This window comes from Neoarius graeffei, chromosome 23 (genome assembly GCF_027579695.1).
Source record: "Neoarius graeffei isolate fNeoGra1 chromosome 23, fNeoGra1.pri, whole genome shotgun sequence".
Classification (NCBI taxonomy): domain Eukaryota; kingdom Metazoa; phylum Chordata; class Actinopteri; order Siluriformes; family Ariidae; genus Neoarius; species Neoarius graeffei.
This window is the reverse complement of record NC_083591.1, coordinates 43,556,725-43,581,789: the sequence shown is the minus strand read 5'-3', so window position 1 is coordinate 43,581,789 and position 25,065 is coordinate 43,556,725. Positions and strand designations below refer to the sequence as shown.

The 25,065-nt window shown below is 46.5% G+C and overlaps 1 protein-coding gene across 1 annotated transcript in view; it reads left to right on the top strand.

The window, feature by feature from the left end:
* The window catches only part of creb3l3b (cAMP responsive element binding protein 3-like 3b), a 55,643-nt gene that overhangs the window by 14,158 nt on the left and 16,420 nt on the right, over positions 1-25,065 (top strand). The window contains exons 5-8 of the mRNA XM_060906615.1: positions 5,860-5,976; positions 9,008-9,114; positions 11,271-11,339; positions 15,344-15,428. Of these exons, the coding sequence (XP_060762598.1) occupies positions 5,860-5,976; positions 9,008-9,114; positions 11,271-11,339; positions 15,344-15,428 (378 nt within the window). The remainder of the gene's footprint in view (positions 1-5,859; positions 5,977-9,007; positions 9,115-11,270; positions 11,340-15,343; positions 15,429-25,065) is intronic.

Sequence of the window (25,065 nt, the reverse complement as noted above, 5' to 3'; positions counted from 1 at the left end):
AGGAGCGCTGAAGTGATGTGAGCTGGCCTGCTATCAGGAAATACTAGCAAAGATTTTTATATTTTGTTTAGACATGTCAAAATTGTTCTGTATTTCCTCGGTAGCATCATCATCATTGTAGCTTGAGGTCAAGTATCCTTTCCAAGATCAAGGTGCAGGGTCCATGACTTTAGAGCCTTTTGTTAAGAATTTAATTAGAGTGGTGATCAGTTTGTGACGCTGACCCACACTACTTGTCCTGGGAGGATCTTATTCCATGGCAGCACAAGAGAGTGGAGACAATGGGACCCTCCACAGGTTGTAACCATTCACACACATGGACAATTTAGAGTTGCCAGTTAACCTAACCGCATGTCTTTGGACTGTGAGGGAAACTGGAGCACCTGGAGGAAACCCATGCAGACACGGGGAGAACATGAAAACTCCACACAGAAAGGCCCCTGTCAGCTACTAGGCTCAAATCCAGAACCTTCTTGCTGTGAGGCAACAGTGCTAACCACTGCACCACTGTGGCACCCCCTCCGTAGCATATACACCCAATAAAACCTGGACTTCACTGTCGGTCTATTTATGTATCTGTTTGATTTTTTTTCCACATTTTTTAACATTTATGTTAAAAGCTGTTGTTTACATGGCTAATATTACATGGCACGGTGGTGTAGTGGTTACCACTGTCGCCTCACAGCAAGAAGGTCCTGGGTTCAAGCCCAGTGGCTGATGGGGGCCTTTCTGTGTGGAGTTTGCATGTTCTCCCTGTGGGTTTCCTCCGGGTGCTCCGGTTTCCCCAACAGTCCAAAGACATGCAGGTTAGATTAACTGGTGACTCTAAATTGACCGTAGGTGTGAGCGTGAGTGTGAATGGTTGTTTGTCTCTATGTGTCAGCCCTGTGATGACCTGGTGACTTGCCCAGGGTGTACCCCGCCTTTCACCCGTAGTCAGCTGGGATAGGCTCCAGCTTGCCTGCGACCCTGTAGAACAGGATAAAGCGGCTAGAGATAATGAGATGGATGGATGGATGGATGGATGGGTCGTCTCATACCAAATATTGTCTTTGTTTCATTTATTATGGCTTACTGCATACTGTTTATAGTATTTTTTTTAATGGTGAAACATTTCATTTAGTTATTTTTAAGCCATTTTTGGTCTACAGCATTTCTTTACATGTGCCTAAGACTTTTGCACAGTACTGTATATTATTTAAAAGAAAGTCAGTTAATTCCTTCTATAAAACCATGCTGCATTTTGGAAGGACACTGTGTGCAACTTTTAATCCCATTAAATTCGACGTTAAATGAATTTCTAACACAGATGGCAGCCTGCAGCTACTTTGTTTTTATCTTATAATTAAAAAAAAAACTGGCATAAGCTTGTTAGCTGATTCATCATTACACCAATTATTTATAGGCTGTCTGCCTTTCTGTCACATTGATTCATTATCATTTTGGATTTGACACTGTTTCAGATCCTTCGCTGCTCTCCTGGAGAAGCCGTTCTGTCATAATTTGATCTGATCCTGTCACAAAAACTGTATGATGCCACATTAGGTCTAGACATCCTTCAGGAAAGTGAGACTAGTTAAAGTGTGTAGCAATCGCAATGTACATATCCAGCGATGAGACACAGAGGTGTCAGAACAGCCAAGCGAGACAAAACAAACATGCATACGCAATACATAAACAGGATAATCCACACGCTGTTTTTAATGAGCAGCACAAGGTTACCAAGCAAAGTGGCTGAGAAGTTAACAGAATTACACCCATATTTGCCAGGAGAGCAGCTGTTCAAGGGATTCCAGGGAATGGTGGGTGTTCAAGCTGTTTGTACATTGATCAGAATGCCCTTGTTAAAGTTTTCTGGCTCAAGATAAATCAGTTTTTGCATGTGACCGAACATTTTTAATAAGATAAGAGCAAAGCATTACTCCTCCTCTGAATCAGCAAATCAACCTTTTCTCCAAAGATGGTAATACACACTTCAAAGATGAAACTAGTGGGAGTTTTGCAGTGAAGCATATTTTCCAGGGAAAAGGATCATAGGTATGTGTGTATGCAGCATCTGTGGGGTGAAGATTAGAATAATCTACACTATACTGATTGGATTGGAAAACACAGCTAATATATAAGGAATAAAACATGACATGCTGTTATAGGAAAATCATCAACTGCAATAACATAGCATACTTTTTTTTTAATCCAGTTATACAACCCCGATTCCAAAAAAGTTGGGACAAAGTACAAATTGTAAATAAAAACAGAATGCAATGATGTGGAAGTTTCAAAATTCCATATTTTATTCAGAATAGAACATAGATGACATATCAAATGTTTAAACTGAGAAAATGTATCATTTAAAGAGAAAAAATAGGTGATTTTATATTTCATGACAACAACGCATCTCAAAAAAGTTGGGACAAGGCCATGTTTACCACTGTGAGACATCCCCTTTTCTCTTTACAACAGTCTGTAAACATCTGGGGACTGAGGAGACAAGTTGCTCAATTTCAGGGATAGGAATGTTAACCCATTCTTGTCTAATGTAGGATTCTAGTTGCTCAACTGTCTTAGGTCTTTTTTGTCGTATCTTCCATTTTATGATGTGCCAAATGTTTTCTATGGGTGAAAGATCTGGACTGCAGGCTGGCCAGTTCAGTACCCGGACCCTTCTTCTACGCAGCCATGATGCTGTAATTGATGCAGTATGTGGTTTGGCGTTGTCATGTTGGAAAATGCAAGGTCTTCCCTGAAAGAGACACCGTCTGGATGGGAGCATATGTTGCTCTAGAACCTGGATATACCTTTCAGCATTGATGATGTCTTTCCAGATGTGTAAGCTGCCCATGCCACACGCACTAATACAACCCCATACCATCAGAGGTGCAGGCTTCTGAACTGAGCGCTGATAACAACTTGGGTCGTCCTTCTCCTCTTTAGTCCGAATGACATGGCGTCCCTGATTTCCATAAAGAACTTCAAATTTTGATTTGTCTGACCACAGAACAGTTTTCCACTTTGCCACAGTCCATTTTAAATGAGCCTTGGCCCAGAGAAGACGTCTGCGCTTCTGGATCATGTTTAGATACGGCTTCTTCTTTGAACTATAGAGTTTAGCTGGCAACGGCAGATGGCACGGTGAATTGTGTTCACAGATAATGTTCTCTGGAAATATTCCTGAGCCCATTTTGTGATTTCCAATACAGAAGCATGCCTGTATGTGATGCAGTGCCGTCTAAGGGCCCGAAGATCACGGGCACCCAGTATGGTTTTCCGGCCTTGACCCTTACGCACAGAGATTCTTCCAGATTCTCTGAATCTTTTGATATTATGCACTGTAGATGATTATATGTTCAAACTCTTTGCAATTTTACACTGTCGAACTCCTTTCTGATATTGCTCCACTATTTGTCGGCGCAGAATTAGGGGGATTGATGATCCCCTTCCCATCTTTACTTCTGAGAGCCGCTTCCACTCCAAGATGCTCTTTTTATACCCAGTCATGTTAATGACCTATTGCCAATTGACCTAATGAGTTGCAATTTGGTCCTCCAGCTGTTCCTTTTTTGTACCTTTAACTTTTCCAGCCTCTTCTTGCCCCTGTCCCAACTTTTTTGAGATGTGTTGCTGTCATGAAATTTCAAAATGTCTCACTTTCGAAATTTGATATGTTGTCTATGTTCTAATGTGAATACAATATCAGTTTTTGACATTTGTAAATTATTGCATTCCGTTTTTATTTACAATTTGTACTTTGTCCCAACTTTTTTGGAATCGGGGTTGTAGTTACATTTAATATTAGCAGACAAGTCCAGGAGACAAGTTATAGTACAGTAGTCCATGACACAAATTATACTATAGTAGTTCCTTCTCAGCACTGTCGCCTCACAGCAAGAAGGTCCTGGGTTCAAGCCCAGAAGCCGTTGAGGGCCTTTCTGTGAGGAGTTTGCATGCTCTTAATGTGTCCGCGTGGGTTTCCTCCGGGTGCTCCGGTTTCCCCCACAGTCCAAAGACATGCAGGTTAGGTTAACTGGTGACTCTAAATTGACCGTAGGTGTGAATGGGAGTGTGAATGGTTGTCTGTGTCTATGTGTCAGCCCTGCGATGACCTGGCGACTTGTCCAGGGTGTACCCCGCCTTTCACCCGTAGTCAGCTGGGATAGGCTCCAGCTTGCCTGCGACCCTGTAGAACAGGATAAAGCGGCTAGAGATAATGGATGGATGTATAGTTCCTTCACTAGCCTCTTGTTTGTTCATCTCTCTTGAAGTTAATACGAAAAAAAAAGCACATTGTCCTGTTACCAACAAACCGCAAAGCCCTTCATCCTGGAGCCTGTGTCAGGAAAATGAAAGGAACCATGTTACTTCTCACACTGGAGATTCCTTCCAGAAATAAACATCTCATACACCATATTAAGACAAACACTTTAAAATTAAATAACACATTCTGTCCAATCAGAATCGACAATTCAACAGGGCTGTGGTATAATCCTTATTATTTTATCCACATTCACTGGATATGAGCAATTGCACGCTCTGATTGGCTACTCCACTACGAGGATATCAGCTCATATACCGTGAGTAGAGAAAAACAAAATGGCAGAGCGTGTTGCTGAACCAACTGAGGACGAAATAAAAACTCTACTCAAAAACAAACACCCCAAAAATATAAAAAAGAAGCAATAAAATATGGAAAAAAGTATTTGATGGTAAGAACATATCTTTTTTAAAATTATTTTTCAATAATTATTATTATTATCATCGCATTTTTCACAAATTACTCCTGCCATTTTGCCGGTTTTGATTTTGTTGGACATTTTGTATAAAGTTTTTATTTATCAACTTTACAAAAAATAAAAATGCTCTGTTTCTCAAAATCCAGTGAATGAGGATAGAATAAAACAGTTATTCCACTCAATCGCGTCATACATGGCTTATAGCCGACTCGGCACTACACACCTCGCCGGCTATCAGCTCATGTACGACTCGATTTCATGGAATAATTGTTCAAAAGTAAATAGTGAAATACTCTGAACTACTTATCAATTGCTTTGGGAACTTAGTTCAAACCACATCTCTTGCACCCAGGATGGGAATGAATGATGCTGTCCTGAAAGCTGACTAAATGATAAATGATCATTTCATATACAGTACTGTGCAATAGTCTTAGGCACATGTGAAGAAATGCTGTAGACCAAAAATGGCTTAAAAATAATGAAATAAAATGTTTCAACATTAAAAAAATACTATAAACAGTAAGCAGTAAGCCATAATAAATGAAACAAAGTCAATATTTGTTGTGAGATGACCCTTTGCTTTAAAAAAGTAAAAAAAATAAATAGTAGTCTCAGGTACAGTGAGCGCAATTTTATGCGGAAATGAGCTGTAGGTTTTACTGAGCATCTTACAGAACCAGCGATGGTTCTTCTGGACAATTTGACTGTCACACTTGTGTCTTAATTTTGCCCCAAAACCCAGTAGCCTTCATTTTGTTTTCTTTTTTCATCTGAAAAGTGCTCTCTAATGGAATTTGCTGCTCAGATACAAACATTTTTTCCTGTAACATTTAATTTTGTGCTGGAAAAAAATGAACGTTTGGAACTCTAAAATGTTTTTGTCCTGACTTGATAATGTAGAAGTCATAAAATAGAAATCTATAACACAGTTTGTATGAAAAAATAGACTTTTGCACAATACTGTATATATCTAGTACCAAGTCATATGACACACATGTGGTACAATGAAGAGACCAGACTTTAAAACTCTGCATGCGCTTGAATGGAGGCAATTTATTATCTTTGCCGTGTGTGTGTGTGTGTGTGTGTGTGTGTGTGTGTGTGTGTGTGTGTGTGTGTGTGTGTTGTACAGCCCAAGCAGCCCTCAGCTTCTCAGAACTTGCTGCAGGAACTCGTTCTTAATGATGATGAGAAGAAACTTTTAGCCAAGGAAGGAGTGTCTCTACCCAGCCAACTTCCCCTCACTAAGGTAATGCAGGAATTAACACATTTATGTACTTAATTCAATAATAATAATAATAATTTCAAATGCAGGCGGCACGGTGGTGTAGTGGTTAGCGCTGTCGCCTCACAGCAAGAAGGTCCGGGTTCGAGCCCCATGGCCGGCGAGGGCCTTTCTGTGCGGAGTTTTCATGTTCTCCCCGTGTCCGCGTGGGTTTCCTCCGGGTTCTCCGGTTTCCCCCACAGTCCAAAGACATGCAGGTTAGGTTAACTGGTGACTCTAAATTGACCGTAGGTGTGAATGTGAGTGTGAATGGTTGTCTGTGTCTTTGTGTCAGCCCTGTGATGACCTGGTGACTTGTCCAGGGTGTACCCCGCCTTTCGCCCGTAGTCAGCTGGGATAGGCTCCAGCTTGCCTACGACCCTGTAGAACAGGATAAAGCGGCTAGAGATAATGAGATGAGATTCCTATTGCTTTGCTATTACTAGGTTTAGTGTACTTTTAAGGAACTTTTTTTTTTTACCTGGGCACACAATGCTGTGTTCATACACACACACACTATATATATGTGTGTGTGTGTGTGTGTTCATAAATACACAGATGGGAAACTGTGATGGGGCGGCACGGTGGTGTAGTGGTTTGCACTGTCGCTTCACAGCAAGAAGGTTCCGGGTTCGAGCCCCGTGGCCGGCGAGGGCCTTTCTGTGTGGAGTTTGCATGTTCTCCCCGTGTCCGCGTGGGTTTCCTCCGGGTGCTCCGGTTTCCCCCACAGTCCAAAGACATGCAGGTTAGGTTAACTGGTGACTCTAAATTGACCGTAGGTGTGAGTGTGAGTGTGAATGGTTGTCTGTGTCTATGTGTCAGCCCTGTGATGACCTGGCGACTTGTCCAGGGTGTACCCCGCCTCTCGCCCGTAGTCGGCTGGGATAGGCTCCAGCTTGCCTGCGACCCTGTAGAAGGATAAAGCGGCTAGAGATAATGAGATGAGATGAGATGGGTGGAAAATGTGACCAGCAAAGCATTCAACACATTATAAACAATAATTAATTCATAACTTACCTCTGTCTCACTCTGTCCAAAATGCAAACATACACACACTATGTATATTAATAACTATACACAGCCAAGGATATGTTAATAAATGCAGGGTCTGATGTTCCTGTACAGCCTGTGATTACTTTGTATACAAAGCAGTCACTGTGCAATTATCTGGTCTGGTCACTTATCTGATTATTTTAAATCAATTATATATATTCATAGATTTGCTAGACCGTGAGTGTTTAGAAAGGTAAAAAGATTAATACAATTAAAAATCCAGGGAAGGGCAAGCATATTGTCCTAGAATTCAAAAACACAGCAGTGATCATTACACTGATGGTAATATTAGTACCCAATTCAGCTTGGGGCAACACTCATTACTACAACAACAACATCAAAAACAGAGAGAGAGAGAGAGAGAGAGAGAAGAAAATTGACCCAAATAGCAATCGCGACTTAAAGTGGTACTGCAATGTATTTTAAATGTGTTTTATTTATTGTGTAAATGAAATTATATTACTGTTCTTTGATGAAACACATAAGTACTGGTGTTAATATTGACAAAATTACCATTTTTATTAAAATGTACATTTTATGTGTTGAAAATGGATCAAAACACTATCCACTGGTTAAAATTACAGTGAACCTTTCAAGGCCGATGCTGACGTAGAGTCGACCGCTTGGTACTTCTGTGAAACCGTGCTCATTTTCAAATATATGCGGATCGAGACTCACGGAGCAACTCCTGTCTCACACATCTCTATCTCCCAGAACCTTGTCCACTTTTTTAGCATTTTTCAAAATTATGCAGTGGCTGGAGTTCAGCTCAGAACTGGGGTGAAGTTGCACCTTATCAATAATTGCCAGTTAAAAACATTGGGGTTGTGAATTATTTAGTCCTGGGCATGAGGGGAATATTGTTAATCCATGATATTGACAGGCATTCTCTGTTGGACTCAAGAAACTGCCTGAAATATTCACAAAAGCTGCGTGCTAGATGTACTTTTATTCTAACCACATTCACTAGATATGAGCTCTGATTGGCTACTCTACGACTAGGATATCAGCTCATATACCATGAGTAGAGAAAAACAAAATGGTGGAGCGTGTTGCTGAACCAACCGAGTGTGAAATAAAAACTCTACTCAAAAACAAAACCCCCCAAAAATACAAAATAAAGTAACAAAATATGGAATGAAAGTATTTGATGGTAAGAATGTCTCATCTCATCTCATTATCTCTAGCCGCTTTATCCTGTTCTACAGGGTCGCAGGCAAGCTGGAGCCTATCCCAGCTGACTACGGGCGAAAGGCGGGGCACACCCTGGACAAGTCGCCAGGTCATCACAGGGCTGACACATAGACACAGACAACCATTCACACTCACATTCACACCTACGGTCAATTTAGAGTCACCAGTTAACCTAACCTGCATGTCTTTGGACTGTGGGGGAAACCGGAGCACCCGGAGGAAGCCCACGCGGACACGGGGAGAACATGCAAACTCCGCACAGAAAGGCCCTCGCCGGCCACGGGGCTCGAACCCAGGACCTTCTTGCTGTGAGGCGACAGCGCTAACCACTACACCACCGTGCCGCCTGGTAAGAACGTATCTTTTATTTTTCAAGAATTATTATTATAGCATATTTCACAAATTGCTACTGTCATTTCGCCGGTTGGTTTACATTCTAAGCGGAAATGATTTTGTCGGACGTTTTGTATAAAGTTTTTATTTATCGAATTTGCAAAAATTAAAAAATGCTCTGTTTCTCAAAATCCAGTGAATGTGGATAGAATAAAACAGTTATTCCACTCAATCTCGTCGTACATGGTTTATAACCGACTCGGTGCTACAGGTACGACTCGAATTCATGGAATAACTGTTAAATATCTTGTGCTTTTTAATTGGGGGAAAAAATCCCAGCAACATGAGATGAAGTTCGATCATTTAGGATTTTTTTGTTTGTTTGTTTTTTTGTGTTCCTGCAAGTGTGTGTGTTTTGTTTCTGTCCTTTCGTTAGTATGAAGAGAAAATCCTGAAAAAGATTCGTAGAAAGATTCGGAACAAGCAGTCTGCACAAGAAAGCAGAAAGAAGAAGAAAGAATACCTTGATGGCTTAGAAGGGAGGTGAGGTCCCTTGCTCTTTCTCCCAGTGCAAAGAAAACCTTAAAAGGCTGAAATAAAAAGCACATGTGAGTGAGACGAAGAGAAGAAGAATATCTGTCGATAATGATGCCAGGCTTTAGAGTGGTGCTTGAAAGTTTGGGAACCCTTTAGAATTTTCTATATTTCTGCATAAATATGACCTAAAACATCATCAGATTTTCATACATGTCAACCCCTCACGGCTCTCACCTGCACTCCCTGGTAAAGAAATCCATAATTTCCATACCAAATCCATAGTAATATCTCATCTCATCTCATTATCTCAAGCCGCTTTATCCTTCTACAGGGTCGCAGGCAAGCTGGAGCCTATCCCAGCTGACTACGGGCGAAAGGCGGGGTACACCCTGGACAAGTCGCCAGGTCATCACAGGGCTGACACATAGACACAGACAACCATTCACACTCACATTCACACCTACGGTCAATTTAGAGTCACCAGTTAACCTAACCTGCATGTCTTTGGACTGTGGGGGAAACCGGAGCACCCGGAGGAAACCCACGCGGACACGGGGAGAACATGCAAACTCCACACAGAAAGGCCCTCGCCGGCCCCGGGGCTCGAACCCAGGACCTTCTTGCTGTGAGGCGACAGCGCTAACCACTACACCACCGTGCCGCCCTCCATAGTAATATTTCATGCATAATAAAAATGTATCAGATCTTACCTAATGCACTAGTTTATTTCTGTACATCCATATAGTTAACACTCAATTAAACAACAGTCAGTGTTTTCTTAACCCTATATCAGTTCAACAAAATTTAGTGTCTCTTCTCACATAATCCAATAATTTGGGGTTCACTTGGCACATTGTTCAGCAATGTTCCTGATTGGTTTTGCGTGAAGAAATTAATTGACAGCTGTCTCTTTTTCTGGTTTGCATTCTTCACATGCATTTGAGATTTCATGTGGTCCCTCACGTCGTAAATTCCAGAGGCAAACACTTTCACGTCTCTACAACAAATTGTGCAGTTGACATACTCAGCATCCATTTTGGAAGCAATAATTATTCCATTGAATGTTTCTGTCCATTCGGGAAGAAAGCGACCTCCAGTTTTAGACTTTTACCTGGGCATACAATGCTGTGTTCATACACACACACACACTATATATATATATATATGTGTGTGTGTGTTCATAAATACACAGATGGGAAACTGTGATGGGGCGGCACGGTGGTGTAGTGGTTAGCGCTGTTGCCTCACAGCAAGACGGTCTGGGTTCGAGCCCCGTGGCCGGCGAGGGCCTTTCTGTGCAGAGTTTGCATGTTCTCCCCGTGTCCGCGTGGGTTTCCTCCGGGTGCTCCGGTTTCCCCCACAGTCCAAAGACATGCAGGTTAGGTTAACTGGTGACTCTAAATTGACCGTAGGTGTGAATGTGAGTGTGAATGGTTGTCTGTGTCTATGTGTCAGCCCTGTGATGACCTGGCGACTTGTCCAGGGTGTACCCCGCCTTTCACCCGTAGTCAGCTGGGATAGGCTCCAGCTTGCCTGCGACCCTGTAGAACAGGATAAAGCGGCTAGAGATAATGGATGGATGGAAAATGTACAAAAAGCCGTAGTTGAATACCACTACGCACGTACTGTTTTTAAAATGCCAAAATCCGTAGGGAATACGGGAAATCCGTAGGGGTTGACATGTATGGATTTTCACACAAGTCCTAAAAGTAGATAAAGAGAACCCAGTTAAACAAATGAGACAAAAATATTGTTTAACTGGGTTCTCTTTATCTACTTTTAGGACTTGTGTGAAAATCTGATGATCTTTTAGGTCATATTTATGCAGAAATATAGAAAATTCTAAAGAGTTCAGGAACTTTCAAGCACCATTGTATGTCTATGAGTGTGTTTATCTGAAGGGGAACACGAATGCCTGTTTGCCATTCAGAAATGTGTGGTGTGCATTAAGAGTGCAATCCTGATTTCTTAGCGCTTTGCACCCTTACAGTGTGTGTGCTCATGTTTGATAGCTCTCACAGTGAGTCAAATAAGGGCAGCAGACAAGGCTGAGCAGAGAAGCTCAGTATGTGCCGGATGTGATTCATGAACGTGTGTGTGTGTATGTGTGTTCCTGCTATAAATGTGTGAGTTATTAATAAGTGATATAATGTATTATTCAGAATGGCTGCCTGCAGTGCCCAGAATATGGAGTTACAGAAGAAAGTGGCTCAGCTGGAGAAAACCAACACGTATGGCTCCCCACACATAAGCAATCTACACCATGTAATGAGATCATTCACCAAAATAGCATAATAACACTGCTCAAGTATTATTAGCTCATCTGGCCATAAGGCCCATGAGCTGTTGCCATGGCGTGGCGTGGCGTCCGTCCGTCCGTCCGTCATCCACAGTTCAGTTAAATTGTATCTCGTCCGTCAGTTCTCCACAGATTTCCGTTCTGATTGTTTTGTTTGAAAGAACTCATCACTCCACACAAAACTTGATTGTTGTTTGGTCAAATTTTTTGATGAGTTACTATCCATCCATCCATCCATTATCTGTAGCCACTTATCCTGTCCTACAGGGTCGCAGGCAAGCTGGAGCCTATCCCAGCTGACTATGGGCGAGAGGCGGGGTACACCCTGGACAAGTCGCCAGGTCATCGCAGGTCTGACACAGAGACACAGACAACCATTCACACTCACATTCACACCTACGGTCGATTTGGAGCCACCAATTAGCCTAACCTGCATGTCTTTGGACTGTTGGCGAAACTGGAGCACCCGGAGGAAACCCACGCGGACACGGGGAGAACATGCAAACTCTGCACAGAAAAGCCCTCGCCGGCCATGGGGCTCGAACCCGGACCTTCTTGCTGTGAGGCGACAGTGCTAACCACTACACCACTGTGCCGCCCCCGATGAGTTACTAATTAGGCCAAATTAACAAATTTTCCAGGTCTCTTACTAGAATTATATCTCCTCTCTCGTTTCTCATCCGATTCCAGTTCTGATCGATGTTTTGGGTCGATCTTCCTTCGATGAACAAAACTTGGTTATTTGTTTGTTGATTTTTCTGTTGTAAGCAGTTTGTTTACAACATTGCTTATTTTCAGTTAAATCCTATCTCCTCCCTCAGTTCTCAGTGGATTTCAGTTCTGTGGTGCATTTCCAAAAAGCCTCTTAATGCTAAGAGCATCTTAACTAGGAGAGAGAGTGTTCATTGTGCTACTCATGCTACCATTTAACAATGATCTTTGGGCTGCGATGCTTTTGGGAAACTCAGCACTGATTGTTTTGTTAGTCCTTCTGTACAACACTTGGTCATTGTATTGTAAAATTTTTGGTAATGAACTGCTAATTAGGCCACTTTAACGAGTTTTCAGAGTTTTCATTAGAATTGTATCTCCTCTCACGGTTCTCACCCGATTTCAGTTCTGATCGATGTTTCGGGTCAATCTTCCCTTGGTGAACAAAACTTGGTCATTTGTTTGCTGATTTTCCTGTTGTACAACATTGTTTATTTTCAGTTAAATCCTATCTCCTCCCTCAGTTGTCAATGGATTTCAGTTCTGATTGTTTTGTTTGAAAGAACTAGACCTTCTGCACACAACTTGGTCATCTCATCTCATTATCTCTAGCCACTTTATCCTGTTCTACAGGGTCGCAGGCAAGCTGGAGCCTATCCCAGCTGACTACGGGCGAAAGGCGGGGTACACCATGGACAAGTTGCCAGGTCATCACAGGGCCAACTTGGTCATTGTATTATCAAATTTTTTGCGAATAAATTAGTAACTACAGTGGTGCTTGAAAGTTTGTGAACCCTTTAGAATTTTCTATATTTCTGCATAAATATGACCTAAAACGTCATCAGATTTTCACACAAGTCCTAAAAGTAGATAAAGAGAACCCAGTTAAACAAATGAGACAAAAATATGATACTTGATTGTTTATTTATTGAGGAAAATGATCCAATATTACATATATGTGAGTGGCAAAAGTATGTGAACCTCTAGGATTAGCAGTTAATTTGAAGGTGAAATTAGAGTCAGGTGTTTTCAATCAATGGGATGACAATCAGGTGTGAGTGGGCACCCTGTTTTATTTCAAGAACAGGGATCTATCAAAGTCTGATCTTCACAACACATGTTTGTGGAAGTGTATGATGGCACGAACAAAGGAGATTTCTGAGGACCTCAGGAAAAGCATTGTTGATGCTCATCAGGCTGGAAAAGGTTACAAAACCATCTCTAAAGAGTTTGGACTCCACCAATCCACCGTCAGACAGATTGTGTACAAATGGAGGCCATTCGAGACCACTGTTACCCTCCCCAGGAGTGCTCGACCAACAAAGATCACTCCAAGAGCAAGGCGGGTAATAGTCGGCAAGGTCACAAAGGACCCCAGGGTAACTTCTAAGCAACTGAAGGCCTCTCTCACACTGGCTAATGTCAATGTTCATGAGTCCACCATCAGGAGAACACTGAACAACAATGGTGTGCATGGCAGGGTTGCAAGGAGAAAGCCACTGCTCTCCAAAAAGAACATTGCTGCCCATATGCAGTTTGCTAAAGATCACGTGGACAAGCCAGAAGGCAATTGGAAAAATGTTTTGTGGATGGATGAGACCAAAATAGAACTTTTTGGTTTAAATGAGAAGCATTATGTTTGGAGAAAGGAAAACACTGCATTCCAACATAAGAACCTTATCCCAACTGTGAAACATGGTGATGGCAGTATCATGGTTTGGGCCTGTTTTGCTGCATCTGGGCCAGGACGGCTTGCCATCATTGATGGAACAATGAATTCTGAATTATACCAGCAAATTCTAAAGAAAAATGTCAGGACATCTGTCCATGAACTGTATCTCAAGAGAAGGTGAGTCATGCAGCAAGACAACAACCCTAAGCACACAAGTCATTTTACCAAAGAATGGTTAAAGAAGAATAAAGTTAATGTTTCGGAATGGCCAAGTCAAAGTCCTGACCTTAATCCAATCGAAATGTTGTGGAAGGACCTGAAGCGAGCAGTTCATGTGAGGAAACCCACCAACATCCCAGAGTTGAAGCTGTTCTGTATGGAGGAATGGGCTAAAATTCCTCCAAGCCGATGTGCAGGACTGATCAACAGTTACCGGAAACATTTAGTTGCAGTTATTGCTGCACAAGGGGGGTCACACCAGATACTGAAAGCAAAGGTTCACATACTTTTGCCACTCACAGATATGTAATATTGGATCATTTTCCTTGATAAATAAATGACCAAGTATAATATTTTTGTCTCATTTGTTTATCTGGGTTCTCTTTATCTACTTTTAGGACTTGTGTGAAAATCTGATGATGTTTTAGGTCATATTTATGCAGAAATATACAAAATTCTAAAGGGTTCACAAACTTTCAAGCACCACTGTAGGTCAACTTAACACATTTTCTTCTGACTAGAATTTGTATCTCCTCTCTCATTTATCATGCGGGTTCAGTTCTGATCGATGTTTTGGGTAGATCTTCCCTTGTGGAACAAAATTTAGTCCTTTTGCTGATTTTCCTGTTGGAAACAATTTGTCGTGGAGGTTGATCCTCTGTCACATTTCAGTTCTGTTGTCATGGTTGTTTTGATGGCAGGCCAGATGAGCTACTACGTCCTTGACGTCCTGGTAAATAATCCATCTCACAGGTGATTCTGATGACTTTTATTAATGACGGAGAACAAATACAGCAGACTGTATCTTAACATGAAATAGATACAAGTCATTTGACACATTTTTACATCTCTATTTCCTCCCTTGTGAGTTATTCAAACTTTTGGAAGGTGTTTCACTTTTCAAAGGTGTCTTTGAAATATTTTGTTGCTGCCTTTGGGAATTTTGGGCCATAGAAGAGCTCTAGTGTGAGAATATGTCCTAAAATTAATTTACCGTCACATGAAAGTCAGCAAATCACCTCACCACAGAAAATAATTTGGAAAATAATCCAAATCCAGTGCACCTTTTTAAAATGTAAATTATTTCCTGATTAGTTCTACAAGCATGAAATAAGAAATGAAATTGTATTTTGGATTTCGATCAGTATGACTGCTCATTAAATGATTAACTTCTAGTTTAACTCACAATCCATTAAATCAATACTGATTCTAAAATAAGCCAAAGACAGAAAGCCGCATAGGTGATAATTGAAGCAGTTCTTTGCCAATATTACACTACCGAGACCACTTTTTCATTCTCTTTCTCTTTCCTGTTCACTCTCTCTCCCTCTCAGGTCTCTGATGGAGCAGTTACGAAGGCTGCAAGCCCTGGTGATTAACAGCGCTAACAAACCTGCTCAGACTGGCGTGTGTATCCTGGTGAGTGACAGTGTGACTGTAGTTCTGACTTCACCCTGCTCCGTGGGGGCATCATGCCCTATACGTGGAGTTTATTTCTGAGTACATTAGTAAAACCCTTGTTACCGCCTTGTATTCAAGCTGTTTGATATATTTGAATAATTTATAAGTGGTATCGAAAGACTGATGCAAAAATCAAATAAACCTCAGTGCTCTTGAAATGCAAAAGCCCTGCCTGAACTTTGCTGAACTGATGTGCATTATGTAGTGGGTGCCTAGCATTCTTATTCTTACACTTAAAGTTAATTAGGTCTCTAGACAAATTTACTTGTGGGACAAAACAAACACGGATTACATTATTATTTTTGCAAGTTGTTAGTTGATTTTCATAAGACATTTTCATGGTATTAAGAGTAAAATTGGAAAATTGCAATCAAAATGCACATTTTGATTGCAATTTTATTTTTTAGATGTTCAGTCAATATACCGTATGAATATAGTGGAACAAATTATGGTGCCTACAAGGCCATGCTGCAACATACAACATAAGACAAAACAGCGGATAAAAAAAATAGACTGCATGTAGTTCAAGCAACATGATGTACATGAGAAAAGCACAATTGTTAGGGTTTTGCTGGGATTCAAACCCAGTTCGCTGGTGTGATAATCTAGCAAACCCCCACTAGGCCACCAGGGGGGATGACTCAAGTGCAGAGGCATGAGGCAAAAGTAGAGTAGCAAAACAGTTTATTTACAATATGTACAATCCAAAAGGTGTAGTCCAAAAAACGCTCAGAAGATATAAGGGAAAAAATAAAAAAATAAAAAAGTTCAAAGTCAATACAAAAGCCAAAAAACCAGAAAAGAAGAGGCAAAAATACCAACGCTCAGAAGATCCAAAAAACAGTAAATACCAAGTCCAAAAAGTCCAAAAAGAAAAGCAAAGTACAAACCACAAAGACAAAACACGGAACAGAGGTAACTGGAGTTAAACATAACAGCACAAAGACTCCGTGACAAGAGGACTGAACTGAGGGGGTATAAGTACACAAACTAATTAAGGAACAGGGCGGGGCAGGAAATAGGCAATCAAGACAAACACAAAACACAGAACACAGTGGCGACCTCTAGAGGCCAAAACAAACATGACAAGAAAAAGGGAATAACAGCGGCCTCTAGAGGCCAAAACAGTCCCAGTCCTAACAGGACCCCCCCCCTCTAGGAGCATCTCCTGACGTTCTCAGGGCAATCCGGATGGGCCGAATGGAAGTCCCGACAAAGTTCTTTGTCTAGTATGTCCCGAGCTGGGACCCAGCAGCGCTCCTCAGGGCCATAGCCCTCCCAGTCCACTAGATATTGAAGGCCCCCATGGACCCGGCGGGAGTCCAGCAGGCGGCGCACGGTGAAAACAGTCTGACCCTGTGTAGCAGTCCATGTAGGTGGGTGGAGCATAGAAGGACGGCAGGACAGAACTGATCTTACAAAACTCTCTTTTATTTGCACTTTGCAGTTGCAAACACACACTCAGACACACGCACACACATCAGCCGTCTGGTTGTCGAGAGAGCTCCCTCTGCTCTCACTCTCTCTCCTTAAATAGGGCGCGGTCACTGGGAAGACACACAAACACATTAATTAACAACAGGTGTAGTGATTCTGCCACTTAACTTCCCCGACTCCGCCCTCCTGTCACAGACCGATGCTAGACCACGCCCCCGCTGCCACATACCCCCACCGCCCGAATCAGGCCGGGCAGCCATCCGGCCCTCAGCCGACTCCCCCCCCCCCCCCCCCCCCCGACAGGAGAGGAAGTCCGCCACGACCATCTGTGCCCCCGGCCTGTGGATCACCTTGAAGTTAAAGGGTTGGAGTGCCAGATACCAACGGGTGATCCGTGCATTGGCATCCTTCATGTGGTGGAGCCACTGGAAGGGCGTGTGGTCCAAACAGAGGGTGAAAGGGCATCCCAGCAGGTAGTAACGGAGGACGAGGACCGCCCACTTGATCGCCAGGCACTCCTTCTCGATGGTACTGTAGCGCCCCTCACACACCGACAGCTTGTGACTAATGTACAAGATGGGGCGATCCTCCCCCTCCACCTGCTGGGACAAAACGACCCCCAGCCCTCCGTCCGACGCATCCGTCTACAACATAAAGGGGAGAGAAAAGTCAGGGGAGTGTAAAAGTGGCCCCCCACACAGTGCAGCCTTAACCTTAGAAAAAGCCCGCTGGCATTGCTCCGTACACTGGACCGGATCTGGTGCCCCCTTTTTAGTCAGATCAGTCAGCGGGCTGATGACGTCCGAATAATTAGGTATAAACCTATGATAATAGCCAGCCAGCCCCAGGAACTGTATCACCCCCTTTTTGGTCTTGGGCCTCGGGCAGGCCGCAATCGCTGCAGTCTTGTTAATTTGGGGACGCACCTGCCCGTTGCCCAAGTGGAAGCCCAGATACCGTATTTCCACCCGCCCAATTGCACACTTCTTCGGGTTGGCCGTGAGACCTGCCCGCCTCAGCGACCTAAGGACGGCCCTGAGGTGTTGTAGGTGCCGCGGCCAGTCATTACTATAAATAATGATATCGTCTAAGTACGCGGCCGCATAGGTGGCATGGGGGTGGAGGACCCTGTCCATCAGCCGCTGAAACGTAGCGGGCGCCCCAAACAGCCCAAAAGGAAGTGTGACGAATTGGTGTAAGCCGAACGGTGTGGAAAAGGCCGTTTTTTCACGGGATAATGGAGTCAAGGGGATCTGCCAATAACCGTTTGTTAAATCCAGTGTCGAGTAAAAACAAGCCGTGCCTAGCCGATCGAGCAACTCATCAATACGAGGCATTGGGTACGCATCGAATTTAGACACCGCGTTGACTTTTCTATAGTCCACACAGAACTGGACCGACCCGTTGGCCTTGGGTACCAAGACCACCGGGCTGCTCCAGTCACTGTGGGACTCCTCGACGATGCCCATTTCGAGCATGGCCTCGAGTTCTTCCCGAACCACCTTTTTCTTGTGTTCGGGTAACCTGTAAGGGCGGCTACGCACTACCACCCCCGGGGGCGTCTCAATGTGGTGCTCTATGAGGTTAGTGCGGCCGGGCAGGGGTGAGAACACGTCCGAAAACTCGGTCTGCAACTGGGCAACCTCCGCGAGTTGGGTTGGGGAGAGGTGGTCTCCACAGGGGACCAGAGAGGGACATGATGCTAATGTTCCTTTTTGAACCTCCGGCCCCAGCTCCGCCTTCTCCGGAACCACCGACACCAATGCCACGGGGACCTCCTCGTTCCAGAGTTTGAGTAGGTTGAGGTGGTAAATCTGTAGCGCCCCACCCCTGTCCGTTCGCTTTACCTCATAGTCGACGTCCCCAACTCGCCGTGTGACCTCAAAGGGTCCTTGCCACTTGGCGACTAATTTAGAGCTCGATGTGAGCAACAGTATGAGTACTTTCTCTCCCGGTGCAACTCTCTAAGGCGCGTACCCTTGTCGTACAGGCGGGTTTGCCGTTCTTGGGCCTGCCGCAAATTCTCCTGGGTTAGGTGTGTGAGTGTGTGGAGTTTTGCGCGCAGGTCAATAACATATTGAATTTCATTTTTGCTTGGTGAAGGTCCCTCCTCCCAATTTTCTCGCAGCACGTCTAAAATGCCGCACGGCTTACGCCCATATAATAATTCAAATGGGGAGAACCCCGTGGAGGCTTGGGGGACCTCTCGCACTGCAAAGAGCAAGGGTTCGAGCCATTTATCCAAGTTACGCGCGTCCTCACTTACAAATTTTTTTAATTATGTTTTTAAGGGGGCGGCACGGTGGTGTAGTGGTTAGCGCTGTCGCCTCACAGCAAGAAGGTCCTGGGTTCGAGCCCCGGGGCCGGCGAGGGCCTTTCTGTGTGGAGTTTGCATGTTCTCCCCGTGTCCGCGTGGGTTTCCTCCAGGTGCTCCGGTTTCTCCCACAGTCCAAAGACATGCAGGTTAGGTTAACTGGTGACTCTAAATTGACCGTAGGTGTGAATGTGAGTGTGAATGGTTGTCTATGTGTCAGCCCTGTGATGACCTGGCGGCTTGTCCAGGGTGTACCCTGCCTTTCGCCCGTAGTCAGCTGGGATAGGCTCCAGCTTGCCTGCGACCCTGTAGAAGGATAAAGCGGCTAGAGATAATGTGATGTGATGTGTGTGTGATGTTTTTAAGGGTGCGATTAAACCGTTCCACTAAACTGTCCGTTTGTGGGTGATACACGCTGGTGCGGATTGGCTTAATACCTAATAACCCATACAGTTCGTTCAGTGTTCGTGACATCAACGAGGTGCCTTGATCAGTCAGAATCTCTTTCGGGATTCCAACTCGGGAGATGACGTGGAAGAGTGCCTCCACAATACTGCGTGCTGAGATATTGCGAAGAGGCACTGCTTCCGGGTATCGCGTTGCATAGTCCACCAGAACTAATATAAAGCGGTACCCTCGTGTTGACCGATCTAATGGCCCGACGAGATCCATCCCAATTCTTTCGAACGGGGTCTCGATTAACGGTAGAGGGCGCAAAGGCACTTTTGGAATGGCCGCTGGATTTACTAACTGGCATTCGCGGCATGCCGTACACCACCTACGGACATCGCCGCGAATCCCCGGCCAATAGAATCGGGCCATTATTCGGGCTAGTGTTTTATCCTGCCCTAAATGTCCAGCCATGGGATTAAAGTAAGCCGCCTGGAATACCAATTCCCGGCGGCTCTTCGGAATTAAAAGCTGCGTGACTCGCTCTTTAGTTTGAGTGTCCTGCGTCACTCAGTATAATCTATCCTTCATAATTGCGAAGTAGGGGAAAGACGGGGTGGCGTTCGGCTGGAGCATTTGACCATCGATTACTCTCACTTGGTCAAACGCATGCCGCAGAGTCTCGTCTCGCGATTGCTCTAATGGGAAATCCACGAGGGATTCCCCAATAGAGAGAGGAGGAGCCGGCGGCTCCTCACTCTGGCGCGGAGATGACGTAGACGGCTCTGTGACAGCTGCTCCCGCCAAAGCAACACCGGGACCTCCCCCTGTCAAATGGCAGGACCCACTCTGTACTAAGTGTGTCATTAAACCCCGAAATCCCGGTCAATCAGTCCCCAAAATTAAAGAGTGGGTAAGGCGAGGATTAACCGCCGCCTTCACTATAAATTTTTCCCCTCTGAAAATAATGTGGACTGACACTAAAGGGTAGTTGTGAACATCCCCGTGCACACACAACACCTTCACCAATTGTGCTCCCCCCAAAGCCTTGTCTTGCACCAGGTTTTGGTGGATTGAGGTCTGATTACAGCCAGAATCCACCAACGCCTGATATGTATCCCCTTGGATACTCACCGGTATGCGATATGCTCCGGCCCAATCGAGGGTGGCTCCTGGCGCGTTGGGGATCCGAACCACCGCGCCCACCTCCATTATCAAGCACTGCTGTTGGAGGTGGCCCGGCTCCCCGCAGCACCAGCAAACCGGCCCGGGCTTCCTCTCTGCACTAGTGCTCTGGGGCTCACTCACCTGGGGGGGGGAGAGACAGACACAGAAGGGAGACACGGAAGGGCACTGCGGGTGCGGCGGGCCAGCTGAGGTGGCGCCGGCCCCCGTCTCCGCAGTGGGGGAATGGGGCGAGGAGAAGACACAGGAGGAGGGGAGAGAGAGAGAGGAGAGAAGAGAAGAGGTCGTCTGCTGTCCTGCCATCGGGACAGCCGCCAGATGATCCTCCGCCAGCTCGATTGCCTGATCCAGCAACGCCGGGCAGTGGCACTGGACCCACTCTGCGGTTCCCGCTGGTAGACGCGCGACGAACTGTTCCAGTACCACCTGGTTGATGAGTCCCTCGGCGTCGCAGCTGTCGGCCCTCAACCACTGCCAGCAGGCGTCCCGGAGTTGCTGGCCAAACGCGAACGGCTGGCCGACTTCCTCCAAGAGCAGAACGTGGAAACACTGATGTTGTTGCTCCGGGGTGCATCCCACCCGCTGGAGGACGGCCCAGCGAAGGTCCACGTAGGCCAGCCGGCGGTCGGCGGGGAGCTGTAGCGCGGCCAGCTGTGCCTCTCCCGTTAGCAGGGGGAGGAGGCGCGCCGCGCGCTGTTCCACTGGCCACCCCGAGGTCTCTGCTACCTGCTCAAAGAGCGTGAAGAATGCCTCGGGGTCGTCCTGCGGGCCCATCTTCATGAGGGTGAGGGGGGAAGGGCCCGCGGCGGTGGAGATGGTGGACCCCGCCGATGCGAGGAGGTGCCGGAACGCCCGACGATCTTCCTGTTGCGCCAGCACCAGGGCCTCAAACCGTTGTTCTTGCTCCTTTCGGAGGGCGAGCAGCGCCTGATGCTGGCTCTGTTGGGCCGTGGCGAGGGCGTGGATCAGGTCGGCGAAGGTGGAGGACTCCATGGGGCTGTTGTCTTCTGTGCTCGGATCCCGGGTTTCAGCACCACTGTAGCAGTCCATGTAGGTGGGTGGAGCACAGAAGGACGGCAGGACAGAACTGATCTTACAAAACTCTCTTTTATTTGCACTTTGCAGTTCCAAACACACACTCAGACACACGCACACACATCAGCCATCTGGTTGTCGAGAGAGCTCCCTCTGCTCTCCCTCTCTCTCCTTAAATAGGGCGCGGTCACTGGGAAGACACACAAACACATTAATTAACAACAGGTGTAGTGATTCTGCCACTTAAGTTCCCCGACTCCGCCCTCCTGTCACAGACCGATGCTAGACCACACCCCCGCTCCCACACCCTGGAAGATGCGGGGGGGCGGGGGATTACTGGGGCAGGGGCATATGTGGACGTCAGTACGGGCCGCAACAGGGAAACATGGAATGTGGGGTTGATCCTTAGCGTACGTGGTAACTGGAGCCGGTAGGAGACAGGGTTAACTCTGCGTACAACCTTGAAGGGGCCAACGTAACGAGGAGCAAGCGTGCGGTTCTCCACCCGCAGCGGAAGGTCCTTGGTGGACAGCCAAACCCGCTGCCCAGGGTGGAAAGTGTGGGCAGGTCTTCTATGGCGGTTGGCCTGAGTCTGGTTGGTTCTGGAGGTCTGGATGAGGGTCCTCCTGACTTTGCTCCAGGTCTTGCGACACTGTCTCACATATTGGTTGACCGAGGGCACCCCAGCGTCCTGCTCCTGGTCCGGGAACAGAGGTGGCTGGAACCTGAATTGGCACTGGAACAGCGACAGCTTGGTGGCCGATGACTGCAGGGTGTTGTGGGCATACTCTGCCCATGGCAGCCAGGTGCTCCACGATGTCGGGTTATCCATCGCCAGGTCTCGCAGGGTGGTTTCCAGGTTCTGGTTGAGCCTCTCCGTCTGGCCATTGGACTGGGGGTGGAACCCAGAGGAGAGGCTGGCAGTGGCCCCGATGAGCTTGCAGAAGCTGTGCCACACTCGGGAGGCGAACTGGGGCCCCCGGTCAGAGACGATGTCCTGTGGGAGACCAAAGACTTGGAAGACATGATTAAATAACAATTTAGCTGTGTCAAGGGCAGAAGGGAGCTTGCACAGTGGTATGAAGCAGCAGGCCTTAGAGAATCTGTCGACTATGACTAAAATGACAGTGTTACCTTGAGAGTCAGGAAGGCCCGTGATGAAGTCGACCGCCACATGGGACCAGGGACGCCGGGGAATAGGCAGAGGATGCAGGAGACCCTGGGGATGCTGTTGTGGATTCTTGGTTCTGGTGCAGATATCACAGGACAGGATGAATGACCTCACTTCCTTCTCCATGTTCGGCCACCAGAAGCGTCTTTTCAAGAAGTCCAGGGTCCTCCGAGCTCCCGGGTGGGCAGTGAGAGGGGAAGAGTGACCCCACTGGAGAACCTTGGCCCGGGCTTGACGAGGGATGTACAGGAGGCCCGGTGGCCCTGTCCCAGGACCAGGGTCCTGGCGTTGAGCTTGTCGGACGGCCTCCTCAACACCCCAGCGGACAAGGGCCACAATCCGGGACACAGGGATAATAGGCCCAACTTCACTCTCCCTGTTGTTGGGCGAGAACAGCCTGGAGAGCGCATCCGGTTTGGTGTTCTTAGAGCCCGGGCGGTATGATAGGGTGAAATTGAAATGGCTGAAAAACAAAGCCCACCTAGCCTGTCGTGGGTTCAGCCTCTTGGCTTGCTGGAGGTACTCCAGGTTCTTATGGTCCGTCCACACCAGGAATGGATGTTGCGCTCCCTCCAGCCAGTGCCTCCACTCCTCAAGGGCCCGTTTGACCGCTAGTAGTTCCCGATCCCCCACATCATAGCGGGACTCCACAGGGCTCAGGCAGTGGGAGAAGTATGCGCAGGGGTGCAATTTCCCTTCCGAACGTTGAGAGAGCACCGTGCCGACACCACTGTCCGAAGCGTCCACCTCCACGGTGAATGGTTGGGAAGTGTCCAGGAGGACCAGAATGGGTGCCGTGCAGAAGCGGTGTTTGAGGTCATTAAACGCCTTTTCCACCTGAGGGGACCAGACATAAGATCCACCAGTCCTTTTGGTGAGATCCGACATAGGTGCTGCTACGGAACTGAAGTTCCTGATGAACTTGCGGTAGAAGTTAGCGAATCCTAGGAACCGCTGAACCTCCTTAACAGACTTGGGAGTAGGCCAGTCCCGGACGGCCAGGGTCTTGGCTGGGTCCATTTGGAGTTGCCCCGTTCGTACAATAAATCCCAGGAAGGAGACCTCGGGGACATGAAACTCACATTTCTGGGCTTTAACAAACAGATTATTCTGTAGAAGTCTCTGGAAGACTTGGCGGACATGGTGGCGGTGTTCCTGTAAGGTCTTAGAAAATATCAGGATGTCGTCGAGGTAGACGAAAATGTATTGATTGATCATATCCCTCAAGACGTCGTTGATAAGGGCCTGAAAAACAGCTGGTGCATTGGTGAGTCCGAAGGGCATCACCTGGTACTCGTAGTGCCCTGACGGGGTGTTAAAGGCGGTCTTCCACTCGTCTCCCTGTCGGATATGGACGAGGTGGTATGCGTTCCGTAAGTCCAACTTGAAGATGGTGGCGCCTTGGAGCAGGTCGAATGCTGTGGACATCAGCAGAAGGGGATAGAGGTTGCGCATGGTGATCTTGTTCAGGCCCCTGTAGTCAATACATGGCCGGAGCCCCCCATCCTTCTTGCCGACAAAGAAGAAGCCGGCACCAGCGGGTGAGGTGGAGGGTCGAATGAACCCAGAGGCCAAGGCTTCCTTGATGTACTCCTCCATGGCCTTGCGTTCTGGCTGAGAGAGGGAAAACAGTCTGCCACGAGGAGGGGTAGTCCCAGGGAGCAAGTCGATGGCACAGTCGTAGGCACGGTGCGGAGGGAGAACGGCGGCCCTGCTCTTGCTAAATACTTCTTTAAGATCCCAGTACTCTGTGGGAACTTGAGATAACTCGGTGAGATCAGGAGGCTCGGCAGGAGATACAGGAGAGCTAGAGAGCAGACAAGAGGCATAGCAAGCAGGACCCCACTCCACAACCTGGCTTGTTACCCAGTCTATGCGAGGGTTGTGGCGGGTAAGCCAAGGAAGGCCTAGAATAACTGGGAACTCTGGTGAAGGAATCAGGTGCAGGGATATTTCTTCTTTGTGACCTTGAGACTGGAGGAAGACTGGAGAAGTTCCTTGGGTGACTCTTCCGTCACCTAAGGCTTGGCCATTGAGGGCAGACACAGACAGTGGGACTTCAA